This window comes from Hemitrygon akajei, chromosome 1 (genome assembly GCF_048418815.1).
Source record: "Hemitrygon akajei chromosome 1, sHemAka1.3, whole genome shotgun sequence".
NCBI classification, from domain to species: Eukaryota; Metazoa; Chordata; class Chondrichthyes; order Myliobatiformes; family Dasyatidae; genus Hemitrygon; species Hemitrygon akajei.
The window spans coordinates 106,325,357-106,341,570 of record NC_133124.1 but is presented as its reverse complement, the minus strand read 5'-3'; the positions used below and the strand labels follow the sequence as shown (position 1 = coordinate 106,341,570).

The following is a 16,214-nucleotide window of genomic DNA, read 5'->3' as shown; positions in this document are numbered from 1 at the left end:
ATACAGAAAGGAGTGGTCAGAAAGGAGTGGTACAGAAAGGAGTGGTCAGAAAGGAGTGGTACAGAAAGGAGTGGTCAGAAAGGAGTGGTCAGAAAGGAGTGGTACAGAAAGGAGTGGTACAGAAAGGAGTGGTCAGAAAGGAGTGGTCAGAAAGGAGTGGTCAGAAAGGAGTGGTACAGAAAGGAGTGGTACAGAAAGGAGTGGTACAGAAAGGAGTGATACAGAAAGGAGTGGTCAGAAAGGAGTGGTACAGAAAGGAGTGGTCAGAAAGGAGTGGTACAGAAAGGAGTGGTCAGAAAGGAGTGGTACAGAAAGGAGTGGTACAGAAAGGAGTGGTCAGAAAGGAGTGGTACAGAAAGGAGTGGTCAGAAAGGAGTGGTACAGAAAGGAGTGGTACAGAAAGGAGTGGTCAGAAAGGAGTGGTCAGAAAGGAGTGGTCAGAAAGGAGTGGTACAGAAAGGAGTGGTACAGATAGGAGTGGTACAGAAAGGAGTGGTCAGAAAGGAGTGGTCAGAAAGGAGTGGTACAGAAAGGAGTGGTACAGAAAGGAGTGGTCAGAAAGGAGTGGTACAGAAAGGAGTGGTACAGAAAGGAGTGGTCAGAAAGGAGTGGTCAGAAAGGAGTGGTACAGAAAGGAGTGGTACAGATAGGAGTGGTACAGAAAGGAGTGGTACAGATAGGAGTGGTACAGAAAGGAGTGGTCAGAAAGGAGTGGTACAGAAAGGAGTGGTCAGAAAGGAGTGGTACAGAAAGGAGTGGTCAGAAAGGAGTGGTACAGAAAGGAGTGGTCAGAAAGGAGTGGTACAGAAAGGAGTGATACAGAAAGGAGTGGTCAGAAAGGAGTGGTACAGAAAGGAGTGGTACAGAAAGGAGTGGTATAGAAAGGAGTGGTCAGAAAGGAGTGATACAGAAAGGAGTGGTCAGAAAGGAGTGGTCAGAAAGGAGTGGTACAGAAAGGAGTGGTACAGAAAGGAGTGATACAGAAAGGAGTGGTACAGAAAGGAGTGGTCAGAAAGGAGTGGTCAGAAAGGAGTGATACAGAAAGGAGTGGTACAGAAAGGAGTGATACAGAAAGGAGTGGTACAGAAAGGAGTGGTCAGAAAGGAGTGGTCAGAAAGGAGTGATACAGAAAGGAGTGGTCAGAAAGGAGTGGTACAGAAAGGAGTGGTCAGAAAGGAGTGGTACAGAAAGGAGTGGTCAGAAAGGAGTGGTCAGAAAGGAGTGATACAGAAAGGAGTGGTCAGAAAGGAGTGGTACAGAAAGGAGTGGTCAGAAAGGAGTGGTCAGAAAGGAGTGGTACAGAAAGGAGTGGTACAGAAAGGAGTGATACAGAAAGGAGTGGTCAGAAAGGAGTGGTACAGAAAGGAGTGGTCAGAAAGGAGTGGTCAGAAAGGAGTGGTACAGAAAGGAGTGGTACAGAAAGGAGTGAATCAGAAAGGAGTGGTCAGAAAGGAGTGGTACAGAAAGGAGTGGTCAGAAAGGAGTGGTCAGAAAGGAGTGGTACAGAAAGGAGTGGTCAGAAAGGAGTGGTACAGAAAGGAGTGGTCAGAAAGGAGTGGTCAGAAAGGAGTGGTACAGAAAGGAGTGATACAGAAAGGAGTGGTCAGAAAGGAGTGGTACAGAAAGGAGTGGTACAGAAAGGAGTGGTCAGAAAGGAGTGGTACAGAAAGGAGTGGTCAGAAAGGAGTGGTACAGAAAGGAGTGATACAGAAAGGAGTGGTCAGAAAGGAGTGGTACAGAAAGGAGTGGTACAGAAAGGAGTGGTCAGAAAGGAGTGGTACAGAAAGGAGTGGTCAGAAAGGAGTGGTCAGAAAGGAGTGGTACAGAAAGGAGTGGTACAGAAAGGAGTGGTACAGAAAGGAGTGGTCAGAAAGGAGTGGTACAGAAAGGAGTGGTACAGAAAGGAGTGGTCAGAAAGGAGTGGTACAGAAAGGAGTGGTACAGAAAGGAGTGGTCAGAAAGGAGTGGTCAGAAAGGAGTGGTACAGAAAGGAGTGGTCAGAAAGGAGTGGTCAGAAAGGAGTGGTACAGAAAGGAGTGGTACAGATAGGAGTGGTCAGAAAGGAGTGATACAGAAAGGAGTGGTCAGAAAGGAGTGGTACAGAAAGGAGTGGTACAGAAAGGAGTGGTACAGAAAGGAGTGGTACAGAAAGGAGTGGTCAGAAAGGAGTGGTACAGAAAGGAGTGGTCAGAAAGGAGTGGTACAGAAAGGAGTGGTCAGAAAGGAGTGGTCAGAAAGGAGTGGTACAGAAAGGAGTGGTACAGAAAGGAGTGGTCAGAAAGGAGTGGTACAGAAAGGAGTGGTCAGAAAGGAGTGGTCAGAAAGGAGTGGTACAGAAAGGAGTGGTCAGAAAGGAGTGGTCAGAAAGGAGTGGTACAGAAAGGAGTGGTACAGAAAGGAGTGGTCAGAAAGGAGTAGTCAGAAAGGAGTGGTACAGAAAGGAGTGGTCAGAAAGGAGTGGTCAGAAAGGAGTGGTCAGAAAGGAGTGATACAGAAAGGAGTGGTCAGAAAGGAGTGGTACAGAAAGGAGTGGTCAGAAAGGAGTGATACAGAAAGGAGTGGTCAGAAAGGAGTGGTACAGAAAGGAGTGGTCAGAAAGGAGTGGTCAGAAAGGAGTGGTACAGAAAGGAGTGGTCAGAAAGGAGTGATACAGAAAGGAGTGGTCAGAAAGGAGTGGTACAGAAAGGAGTGGTCAGAAAGGAGTGGTCAGAAAGGAGTGGTACAGAAAGGAGTAGTCAGAAAGGAGTGGTCAGAAAGGAGTGGTCAGAAAGGAGTGGTCAGAAAGGAGTGGTACAGAAAGGAGTGGTCAGAAAGGAGTGGTCAGAAAGGAGTGGTCAGAAAGGAGTGGTACAGAAAGGAGTGGTCAGAAAGGAGTGGTACAGAAAGGAGTGGTCAGAAAGGAGTGGTCAGAAAGGTCCTGCTCTGGGTAGGGCCTCGCCAATCCACTAGCAACTTATCACCTGTTGGGAGAATCCATTAGAAACAGTGCTTTCCCAGTAATGTGTAACCATCAAATTTGGACATCTCAACAGTTTTTGCCCCAGTGGTGATATGAGGGCAGTTTTGACGAAGTTGGAATCTCTAGTCAGGGGCAAACAGAATACTAAAGCTTTTAAGAGTCTGAGTCAGTCTGAGGTACATAGGTGTCAAGGAAGGGAAAGGAATCGGAAGCTATGGAATAAGGCATGTATCAGAGTCTGAAGATAGCGGTTATGTTCTACCCAGTGATTAAGTAGAGTGACTTTCTGTATTTTCAGTACTGTATAGTAGGCAAGCAGCCAGGCAATATGGAGAGAGATGATGCAGTTTAGTCCAATAAAAATATTGAATCTAGATTTGAGCACAAAGTCGAGACAATCCATTACAGCCCTTAGAGAATGCTACACTCTGAACGGTTCCCTTTTTTGCATAACTTGTTCAATTGAGAACCTGGCTACTCTTTCAGTTTGATAAAGCATTTTGGTTTGGTATTGGTTCATTGAAGAGCAGAGGACTTACTTGTATCCTGGCAATATTTGTCCTGCAATCAAGATGAACAAAGAATATTAAACAATAAATACAATATTGCTCATTGAGTCATCTATCTTTAGGCATAATATCATTGCAAACACAGTAGCAAGTGCTTCATTGATAGCAATGTACTTTAGGATGACCTGGGAAAATGAAAGATGCTTAATAAATGTATCTTCTTTTTCATTTTAGGAGCAGTATATAAACAAATGTAGACAGAAAATCAATGGAATCAGCCGGTGTCACTCCAGTATGGTAAAGTATGAAGGCAAAAGCTACTTCAAGTGTTATGTTCATTTTCAAAAATCAGAAGAACTCTATAGATGTTGAAAATCTGAAGTATAAACATCATTTAAAAAAGCTAGAGATGATGAAAGGTTGTCAACCTGAAACATGGATTATCTTTCTCTCCACAGATGCTGACTAATATTTTCTGTTTTAATTCCATTAGCCTTTCCTGGATTAATTGGAATAGAACTAGCTGGGGATTCCCATTGGTTGGAAAAGCAGAAACGAGTACTGGAGATTCTGCTGACTAGTGTGGTGGATAAGGAGGGATAGTGTATAAAAATAAATCTTCATGCTACAGTATTTGTGACTGGAAGACATTTCAAAATACAGTAAAGCCAGTGGAATATCCTCGACGTGCAGTAACAATGGTCCAATTTTGATTCTGATTCTTAAATTGTGGGGTCATCACGGGCTTAACACTGTTTTATGAGGTTTACATATGAACTTGGAGGAAAGATTGGCATAAATTTGTGAGACGACAGCTATTTCAAGAAAATAAAAGGATGTGTAAGAGGGCTAACAGTTGAAACCCCTTTGAATACTAATATGATCACAGCAAAATCCATTCAGCTAAAGGAAAGGAGTCTTTTATGATATCAACTGGCATGGTGGGCAGGAGGTTGACCAGTCAGAAATTCAGTGTCAAACACAGCAGGAGTTGAACTTCACGAAGGAATCACGGGCAAGATGGGAAAACCACTGGAGATAACATGGCATTAAATATAGAAGACTCACCCCTGATTCATCTTCATACTGGTAAGCTAACAAATGGTACTTGCTTGGATTTCAATCCCTTTAGTTCTTTCTTGCTTCCACTGAACTCAAATAAAACTAAATATTAGGAGTGGAATATACCTATTAATATGGTGCTCAAGTGGCACGAACTACCTCAGGTTTTACCCTAAAGAGGGAGAAATGAGCTGGTTTTCCTTCCTTGAGGATGCCAATGGACCAAGAGTTTGCAGGACTATGAGAGCCATTTAACACAATATCAAACACAGCAGAGGCAAGGGACAGAAAATATTCTCAACCTGAATCATACTCAGACCATGAGCTGGTCTTGTAAATACAGTGGAAGGAAATGTAGCCCATTAGAAACTGAGAAATATTAAGAAACCATTAAATATAAATAAATGAACAAAATAAGCTTGTTTCATCATTTTCTGGCTCATGTTCCATGAATCATTTTATAATAACTGTTTATCTATTTTATTTGTTTATTTATTTTATTCATAAACAGTATGAACATGGTAAGCCTGGGACCAAGGCACAAGTTCAGTTGCTACTTCTGACTGAAGTTGGCAGGCTTGACTTGCAGTGCTTTTGATTTAAATGAATGGTTATAGATAAAGGAAGCAGTGTGCACTTTTATTACACAAATAGTTGAGATACTAATTGTCATGAGATGAAGTTTCAGGCTTGGGAACTAGTTTTTCATATATACAGAATATGTAGAAAATTAGTTTTCATATATACTGTATAGATAGACAATTAGTTTCCAAGCCTGGTACTCCATCTCATATTGATTAGTATCTCAACTATTTGTGTAAAAAAACTCACAGAAAGATGCATAAATAACCATAGCTGAAGCTGATTTATGAGGTAAGGTGTCAGTTTTAAATTCTAGTGCAATATCGTTTCTTTCTTTGTCATATAATTGTGATTTTTAGGCACTATCAATTATTTTGATAGTTCATTTAAACCTGTTTGTCTAGCTGCACAAGTCTAATGTACACTGTGAGATACATGGTTAACTTATGTTTGACTGTGTTATGATAACATTATTGCATTTCAGGAAATATTAAGCATTCACCTAGTATTTCTTTCATATTGGTTAGATTTGGAGTGAAGAATGTGTACTGCGAACAACATTAGATGTACTTCAAAATCAAATAATAACCTGGTAAGCTATAAGCATGTGATACAATAGAATCAACATGCAATGAAGAGAGGCAAACAATCTCACAACCATTGAATTAGATCTTTGTTCACTCTTTCATGCCACATCCAATAATGAGTGGTGGTGGGCAATTAAATTGTCAACAGGAGAAGGTGATTTATCTTTTAACAGGATGGAAGTAACTAATGAATGCAAATGCAAGGCTGAGATATTTACAAGTATTTGCAGGTAGACAGACAGTAATATTAAGTGGATTATCCATCTCAGCCTCCTTTTTAAATCTCTATCTTTAGAGAAACTGCATCAGCCAATATGAATTCTTCTGTGGGATCTAGAAATTGTTTCAAGTACTGGATACTGCAAAGGCTAGGGGACTAGTTAGCATTCCAAGTGTTTTAGTATAGCCACAGCATTGGCTGTACTCATTCCTCAAATAACCTTTCACCTGAAATCTTAACTTTGATTTTTGTTCTTTCCATGGATGCTGCCTGAACGGCTGAGTTTTTCTCATATTTTCTGTTCATACCAGGCATGATGATTGAAAATGTTCAAAGCTCATGTTGAAGGATGTCAATAGACAATAGACAATAGACAGTAGGTGCAGGAGTAGGCCATTCAGCCCTTCTAGCCAGCACCACCATTCACTGTGATCATGGCTGATCATACACAATCAGTACCCCGTTCCTGCCCTCTCCCCATATCCCTTGACCCCGCTATCTATAAGAGCTCAACAGGTACTATCACAAAACTGGCCTTAAACATTCCTTCACTCAGTCACAATTTCCTGTTATGGCTAAGATTCCTTATTAGGTTCTAAAGGTATTTGAAGACTAAATTTCCAGAAAGAGAAAGCCAAGACCAGAATATCTGCTGCTTCTTAATCTTCTCAGCATTCCATGATTATTGATTATGTGTCCTGTTAACTCCTGAGAAGTGGCTTCTGGGTAGAAGTGACTGACAAGATATGCTCCTTTCCACCATCACTTACACTTTATAGTTATGCTGCGAGACAGATGATCAATAACACGTGATCATTGCTTCCTCAACATACAAAAAAATGTTGTTCCCATGTGGCATACAGTGCTGTCCCTCGATTCATTAAACCCCCTCCCATAATAAAATGATACATAATAATTATCTTTATTGCCAAATGATGCAGTGAATGATTTCTTACAACCTGAGCACAGTGAAATCTTTTCACAGGATACGTATCATGCTGGCCAGGCTCCAGCTAGGTAATTGCAAGGACATTGGATGGTATGTTTTGAAATCCTCGCAGATGTGGTGTGCATGCCATTATTTGTATAGTAAATAGTTACAATGACATTGCTATTTAGAAATTATGTTATTGTTCAATTGTCTTTTTAAAAATATTAATAATTTTTGAACATGCTTCTAAGATGCTTAATTTGCTCCATCAGTCACTGTTATATGCTTATCAATAGTAAATCAATGAATACATGTAAATAAGCAACAGGACTCATCCTTTTTCCAGAGATTATCAATGATAATTTCCATTCAAAATTACCTTAGCAAGTAAGAGAGTTTTTAGAAGATTATTGCCAATTTGAGCATACACGCTCAATGAGATTATCATTGAGGATAGAGGGGCACCCTTTCAAATCAGAGATGTGGAGAAATTTCTTCAGCTAATGGGTGGTGAATTTGTGGAATTAGTTGCCACAAGCAGCTGTGGAGGCCAGGTCGTTGGGTGTATTTAAGGCAGAAATTAATAGGTTCTTGATTGGACATGGCATCAAAGGTTACAGGGAGAAAGCTGGGAACTGGGGTTGAGGAGGAGATAGAAAAAAAGGATCAGCCATGATTGAATGGCAGAACAGATTCGATGGGCCAGATGGCGTAATTCTGCTCCTATGTCTTATAATCTTATGGTTTCATTCTTATTCCTTACTACCTGATAAACATCAAATGATCAATCACACTTTTAAAAAGTCCCATTATCCCAGTATCATCAATTTTTCAGAGTAGCGTGTTCTAGATCTTCACATGACTACGTGGAAGAACTGGTTGCTGATCAGATGTTAATGATATGTTTCTAGTTTAAAAATTATAACTCTTTGTTTTTGATTCCTTTATTAGAGGAAATAAATTCTTTATGTTCACCATAGTGAGACTTCATATTTTTAAACATCTACGTTAAAGCATCCCTCAACCAAAAGAATAAAATGGAATCTTTTACAATTTAAGGGTTTATGTCTGGTAAGTCTGCAATGAAAGCTGGGATATCTTCCTCAGTTTTTATGTCAGAAGTGATTTCAGTAACCTTGTGGTTCGATAGGATTCTATATACCTGTAAAATCATACTTACATCTCTGCATGTATGTCTACCACTGTTTGAGTTTAGAGATATATGTGCATGGCTCAGTAGGTTGGTAATGTGAAGATTAAAATAAAGTAATTAAACTAGGTCAATGAAAATGAAAAAAAGTGTTAGTGGTTTAAATAAATAATCTTTGTACAATACACAGAATAAAGCGAGCAAATGTAACTAACTCAAAGCGAAAATTCAACTTGTAGAGAAGGATAGATGTTATTGAGACGTGACAGCAAGCCATTCAGGACTTGACCCTAACTATATCTTTACAGAAAGGATCCCAAAAATGTTAAAAGTAAATGAGTACCCTTAGTGATTAAAATAGACTTAACTAATTTGCAAAGACTTTCTAGCAGGGGTTCCCAACATTTTTTATGCCATGGAGCCTTACCATTAACTGAAGGTTCTGTGGACCCCAGGCTGGGAACTCCTACTTTATGGGTAGAATTATGAAACAGAAAATAACTTAAGATTGCAGTAGGTTGTAGAATCTCCTGTGATTTGGTGCAACATATAAATGCTGAGATTAACTTAACCTGTAGTAAAGGCAAAGAGATCTTGATATGGATTTTAATTAATATATACATTAAGAAGATGAAAGTACTTCCTATTAGAAAGGTAACTGTGGTCAGCTTAATTGTGGTCAGCCAAAAGGAGCAGAACATAGTAAATTTGATGATGATTAATGAGGCAAATTTTGTTGACCACCTACTGATGTGCGATTATTTATCTGACAACAATCGTAAAGGAATTTATCTTGGCATCATAAAGTTTGTTATGCCACAGAAGGATACCGCTCAACCTGGGAGTGAACTTCCTGTTGGTCAAGCAATCCACCAGTCCAGTTTACATACTGATTTGAAAATTATTCCCACTCAGGGATTTACCTGTTTCTCTTTTGAAAAAAACATGATTCATTCTGTATTTATCATTCTACAAGCAATAAACTGCAGTTCTGAGTTAAAAAAGATCTTCCTTCATGAATCTCCTTTACACTCAGTGACCACTTTATTAGGTACACCTGTACAAACATCTAATCAGCCAATCATGTGGCAGCAGCTCAATGCATAAAAGCATGCAGGCATGGTCAAAAGGTTCTGTTGTTGCTCAGTCAAAACATCAGAATGGGAAAGAAATGTGATCTAAGTGACTTTGACCATGGAATAATTTTTGGTGCCAGATGGGGTGATTTGAGTACCTCAGACATAGCTGATCTCATGGGATTTTCAGACACAACAGTCTCTGGAGTTTATAGAGAATAGTGTAAGAAACAAAAAAAAAATACAGTGAGTAGCAGTTCTGTAGGAGAGGTCAGGGGAGATCAGCCAGACCAGTCCAAGCTGATAGGAAGGTGACAGTTACTCAGATAACCAGGTGTTACAACAGTGGTGTGCAGGAGAGCATCTCTGAATGCACAACATGCTGAACCTTGAAGTGGATGGGCTACAGCAGCAGGAGACCAAGAAAATACAATCAGTGGCTAATTTATTAGATGGAGGAGTGTATATATGTAGCTCCTGGCTGTAAATCTGTAGGCCTTAGTCTCATAGTTTTGTGCACCTCTGTCAAAACTCCCACGAACCTCCTTTACTCAGAAAAAACAACTATAGCTTCTTCAGTCTGAATGATTGCTGAAATCTCTCATCCCTGCAACAGCGTTAGCAAATCCCTTTTGTGCCTTATCTCAGACCTTCTCACCCTTTCTGATACTGGATAATCAAAACAGAATATTGTACATCAGTTGGTGAGATCAACAATAAGCTTATTGTTACTCATTGCGCATTGGAGGCAGTTTGACCGCAGTTTCTGGAGTTGCACCACTGCAGTTAAAAGTAGAATTCCACAAGTGTCCATTAGTGATTCACGGCTCATCCACAGAATATGGACGGCTACTCAAACTGGCAGGATGTGACTTGTAGAAACCCACAGGCATTTGCACTGAGGCCACAGCTCCCTAGTTGTATATCTATAAATTACTGAAGTGGAACACGGCACACTCTAGGAATAAAAAAGACCAGCAATGCATGGAGTGCAGATTTAAGAGTTCTATCACAAAGAATATTACTTACTTAAGCAGATAGTAAAGAGATTCAACTTGATTTCACTATGTTTAGATGCAAGCTCGCCACCGTTGTGTACTTTCTAAATGATGAGAAGTAAGAAAGAACAGCTATCTAAAGACACACCACACACTGTGCATAGCTCATGGAAGTACTATAGATAGAAACAAGAAATTATTTTGAAAAAGTTAATCGTAATCTAGCCTTTCAATGCTCATGACTGGAATATAAGGTGTCATAAGGTGTCATACAGCTACTTAAAGTGCCTTAAGTTCCTATCATGAAGATACAAAGGCTACAGTAGGATAACACCCTAGCACTGGGAGAACTTATGGGACCAGAAATATTGGCATTACAGGGATTGTGGAATAAACTTATCAAAATGATAACTGGATCCTTAAGGTCAATTTAAATGAGGTCATACATCCCAGAGTCATATTCACTGGTATTTGAAGGTTTCAAGATATTAAGTAAAATAGATAAAATTGAACTTAGGCACATTATTATTTCCAACGGTTTGAGCTAGTTGGGGTTCAAGCTACGTCTGTATGTTAACCTGTCTATGTCTGAAAACGTCTGGCATTTATCTGGGGCACAAGAGGTTGCAGATATTGGAGCAAAGGGCTTGTTTCCCAATCTTCATTTCTACATCCCTCCCTGAATCTTCTGAGTGCATTTCCCACCCCGCTGGGTCTTATCTCTGGTCAGTGTCATAGAATTCCATGCACCTCTTTCCCTGCCTCCCGCTTATCTCCCAACTTCTTCAGATCTCATCCTCCACCTTTCTCTTCCTTCAGTTTTCTCACTCCCTTTCTTTCCCCATTCTGCACTGATTCTGGCTCACTTCTCTTCCCAAGTGAGGCTCAACGCTTGTATTACATTCACACCGATGGCCGGATGAAAAGACGGTGTTGCGCGCCATACAGATACGAGCTTTAAGTCACACAGATATTAATGGTTTAAACAAATGGGGAAAACTGCGGCAAATTGATTTCACTGTGTACAGCTGTCAGATCACCCGCTTTCTACATGGTGGACAATAAGAAGCAGCAGATATCTAAAAAGCCACAGGGAATCACTCTAAATCAGGATGTGATTTGTAACGCTGGCATTTGTAACAGATTGGGCAGATGGAACATTGTAAGGAGAGCAGTGGAAATAGATCCCGGAAAACATTAAAGGAACAAACAAAGCGAGTAATCGGCGGTGAAAGGGAGATTCAAATAAACAGATAAGTAGGAACAGTGTGGGAAATAATGGTAGGATAGGAGCGTAGAGACGCAGGAGAGTGGTGGAAAGTTTCAAGGAGCAGAAGACCAGCTGAAGGAATATAAAATCAAAAAGAGGTTCTGTTCATAAATCCGGTCATAACCGCACCCCCTCCCCTCCCCGCTTTCAATCCAGATCTTGGGAAAGCGGACGAACGCATCTCAGAGACAGCTACAAGGAGCTGAAGGAAAATGCGCTACGGTGTTAAACATCACTATTTGGGGGGGGGGGGACCGATAGAATCAAACGAGGGTATACACATACAGCGAGAACAATATAAAAACTTTCGATTCAGACACTGAATGCCGCAGAAAATAAACTTAAGTCACTTTGTCGAGTCAGACGTACATGGAAAGAAGATTGGCTCTTACACCCGTTCATTCCCACGACCCCGTCTAAACAGTTTTCAAGCTCAGTTTAGTAACAGCCTCCGTCGCAATATTTGCACTTTATAACAGGAGAGATGTTCGTAATTGGTTCTGGAATAATCTTCCCGCTTTAATCAAGACCCATCGTATTCACAGCCAGGTACAATCAATTTATTTAAGCATCCATGATATCTGGAGAAAGCCAACTGGCGTCATAATATAATTCAAGGTATTGCTGTCATAAGAGTTCCTGTTTTAGCAATTCTCTTTTCCTTTTCTTCCCTTTCTCTCAGCTCACCTGGGCGTCAGATCTCAACTTACCTGCCTATTTTGCTCCAAGCAAATATTTCCAACACCTGATAAACCAGCAGAAGCAGACACATGGATCCATCCCCGCAAACACAGTCACATGCGGGCATTCACACACAAATCCCAGTGGATAATTATATAACATAAACAGCATATATACCAAAGTATACGCGCAGGCATAACTAACATAACAGTATACACAACCTCGTGTACTGACTGACACATAACTATGCACAAACAAACGCCGACACACATACTTATTCACATGCGCTCAACAGAAATTAATTTGCATGTGCACAAGTGTACATGTAAACAAATATGTACACAAACACGCGTGTAAAAGTTACTGTAAACATCGGAGTGCCACTTTCTGCTAGCTCCCCCTCCCCTCGCCTTCGCGATGAAAGGCGAGGCGGACAACACACACACCTGATACCGTATCCTGTAACCAAACCAATTGGAGGATGCTGAGGGTTAAAGACCAAATTCTGTTTTCTTTTACATATTATTTCTTACAGAAAATCAACATCGAAACATTTCGTGCGAGGTGCGTGTCCAAGTCAAAACAAGTTTGTTTAAAACAAAGCTTTGAGAAACTTTTTCAACTTACCACCAAACTGGATAACTTGCCATGACTTGCTTCATGTTCAGTAAAACCAGGTAATATCCAAACAGCTGCATTTCCATAACTAGTCAGCGAATTAAACCTTATTCTTTCAATATAGGTTCTTTGCAATAGAACTAATGTTTTCCTGTATTCCCTTTTCCTCAGCGTTCAGTAAATGCCATTCAAAACGTCAAAAAAGGCTAGAATCGCAGGAATCAACAAAGTACTGGATACAACAATAGAGACTAAATTATACCAGAGAAAAATATTAACCCAAAAAAGGAGAGTTGACTGGTGTCCAATCAGGAACCATTGCCACAGGGAAAAGGGTGACTGTACAGTCAGGAACTGTCAATCAGGAAAAAGCTCACCACCAGGCGATTAACTGCAAAGAAATATTTTAACACTTATTGCAGCTTCTGTTAGATATAGCAGCTTGAAATATGTATTAGAATTAAACTGCAAACGTTGATGGAGTGGCAAAAGGTGCAGAGCTTAAATATAGTGTGTGTGTCTAAGAGAGGGAGAGACAGAGAGGTTATATGTGTTTATGTGAAAGGGGTTGTGTGTGCATTTGCGACTGTGTGTATAGGTGTGTGAGTGGGCTAGGTAGGAGGGCATTGGATCAGTGGACAAGACAGTGTGTGTATGCAAGCCTGAGTATGAGTATTGGGGGAAACTTGGCTCCCTAGGCTTTCTACTCAAGTCATCCTGTAGGAGTAGCTCTTGGGAATTAGTGTAATGCTAAACTATTTGAAGTTTTGTAAAATTGATAAAACTATCTTCCTTAATTTCCTAGTAGCTTGAAGTGATTAGGTATTATCCCACCATTGGATGCAACCAATGAATATGAACAGAATAATCTTCCAAAGAAATGGATTCAGAGGAAGGAAAGTAAGATCAGCGAAGTGAGATCTATTTCCTTAAAGTATTACCTTTTGTTTAAGCTACCTTTTATTTATTTAAATTCATATTTATTTCCATTATTAATTTCTCCACCTTAATTACAGGACTGCCTAGCAGTCTCTAGTGTTGTAACACATTCATTTGTTGGGAATAAAACTGTAGTGCCTCTGCTGGTGGGAGGTAGCAAATACAAGGTTAGTTCACATGGACAGCTCCCAGTATAAAAATGATCAAAGGAGGAAGTAAGGTTGCCATTAAATATTTATATCAAATACAAAGGAAGTTAATCTTTCCAGAGTCTACTCCTATTCGTCCATGGAAGGGCAGTAGATACCACATAAAGTGAATAACATAATATTGGCAATGGGCTCGAAACATTAACAGTGGCTCCTTCCACAGATGCTGCCTCCTAAACGGCTGAGTGTTTCCAGCATTTCGTGTTTTTTTTTAAGGTATTGGCATTGTTGCTCTGAGGATCCCACAGTTCCTACACGGAAATGAAGGCGTTCCCTTTAGCCAACTTCTCTGCAACTGGCAAGCTGATGCATGAGGGCTGTCAGGGAAATACCTAACTGTGCAAGTTATATGGTCTGCAAAGCATTTCCTGAAGCCAGGGTGGATGTAGATTCCATAGGGTGTTTCCTTTGCACTTTCAGATGAAAAAGTGCAGAATGGCCGACTGGTAGTTCTTCAAAGAGCCTGCAGAGATGCCATGGAAGTGCTCAATGCCGTAGGATTAAGATTCACAATTTCTCACTTCAAATGATCTGACCGATAAATTACTGTGTAGACCACAATAATATCACCTTTATCTTGCGTACCTAGTAATCCAGTGGTCGTGTGTGTGATCACATAGGATAACCAGCTCCAAAGGAATAAGAGATGTGATATGTGTTGACGGTCAGAAGTGAGTGCATCTGATTTCTTGTTCTGGCCCTGGATGTGCCATTGACTCCAAGCACTTTTGAATACTTATTCAACCCTGGGGTAAAATATACATCTGCTCCCTCTTTCTGGAGTTTAGAAGAATGAGGGGGGATCTCATTGAAACCTATCAAATATTGAAAGGGCAAGGCAGAATGGACAAGGAGAGGATGTTTCCAACAGTGGGGCAGTCTACGACCAGAGGGCACAGCCTCAGAATATTACAATATCCCTTTAGAACAGAGATGAGCAGGATTCTTTGTAAGCCAGAGGCTGGTAAATATGTGGAAATCATTACCAAAGATGGCTGTGGAGGCTAAGTAACTGGATATATTTAAAGTGGAGGTTAATAGGTCCTTGGTTAGTCAGGGTATCAAAGGTTATGGGGAGAAGGCAGGAGAATGAGGAGAGAAAGATAAATAAATCTGTCGTGATGGAATAGCAGGGCATATTTGGTGGGCTAAATGGCCTAGCCTGTTCCTATGTCTAATGGTCTAATCATAGCTGGTGCATCTCCTGTTGCTCTATTCTCTGTGGCTCTTGGACTTCATTTAAAAAGTAAAATTAGATAAGTGTCTGATTTCCTTTTAATTTATGTATATTTTAATTAATTTGCAGCAATTTTGTGTGTTCTGAAATACATTTACTATCTTTCTAATTGTTCATTTTAATAATGTTCTCAACTGTTTTTCAAATACCACTGCTAACCAGAGACATTTAGAAACAATATGTGGCTTACTGACAGAATGAGCTGTGAAAAAGCCATCAGAGCAGCCTATGGATATGGCCTAGCTACCTAGCTCCAACTTGCTGTGCTTCATGAAAGGGCTGAAGCAGAGATGCCCACATTATGTTTGGAGCCATCTGGCTGCAAAACACAGTGCAGTTACAGCCTATTATGGGCATCAATAACCCGGTGTGAATAGGGGTCATTACAATCTGCCGTCATAATCTTACTGTGTATTAGGGTCACTGTTGTCTAGATGTTCCTTTATTTTTTTGACTGCTAATCCACTTTCCTCTTCTGCATTGAATAGAAAAATCCTTCCTTGTTGTTTCTTTTTAATATGCAGTCAGTGGCTACTTTATTAGATACACCTGTGCACCTGCTCTTCAATGCAAATATCTAATCAGCCAATTATGTGGCATCAGCTCAATGTATAGAAGCACACAGGCAGGGTCATAAACTCAGTTGTTGTTGTTGAGACCAAACATCAGAATGTGGAAGAAATAAGATCTGAGTGATTTTGACCATGTTGGCCATGTTAATGAGAGAAATTAGAAAATGAATGACCAGACTAGTTTTAAGCTAACAGGAAGGGAATAGTAATTCAAATAAGCATGTGTTACAACAGTGGTGTGCAGAAGAACATTTCTGAATGCACAACATGTTGAACCTTGAAGTGGATGGGCTACAGTAGGAGAAGACCAAGAACATACACCCAGTGGCCACTTTATTAGGTACAGGAGAGCCCTGATAAGGTGGCCTCTGAATGTTTGTTAGAATGTGGTCCTGTGTACTTTTGTAGGAATTCTGTTGTCTTACTACTCTTTATCTAACTGTTCTGTGCAATTACTATGAGAGCAGTTGAGCCCCCTCAACCCATTCCCCCACTACAAATGCAGATGAAAGTTACCATTGAATCTGGCTTCACTTCTCTTTCATGGAGTACATTGTAGATCATAAAAACTTGCACCAGTAAATAGTTGTTATTCAACACATTTTCACTCATCT

The 16,214-nt window shown here is 40.3% G+C and overlaps 1 protein-coding gene across 1 annotated transcript in view; it reads right to left on the bottom strand.

Annotated features, from left to right (window-relative positions):
- The window catches only part of wnt3a (wingless-type MMTV integration site family, member 3A), a 78,532-nt gene extending 65,666 nt beyond the window's left edge, over positions 1-12,866 (bottom strand). Inside the window, exon 1 of the mRNA XM_073048989.1 lies at positions 12,653-12,866. Within this exon, the coding sequence (XP_072905090.1) occupies positions 12,653-12,729 (77 nt within the window). The 5' untranslated portion in view covers positions 12,730-12,866. The remainder of the gene's footprint in view (positions 1-12,652) is intronic.
- Positions 12,867-16,214: the final 3,348 nt, after the last annotated feature.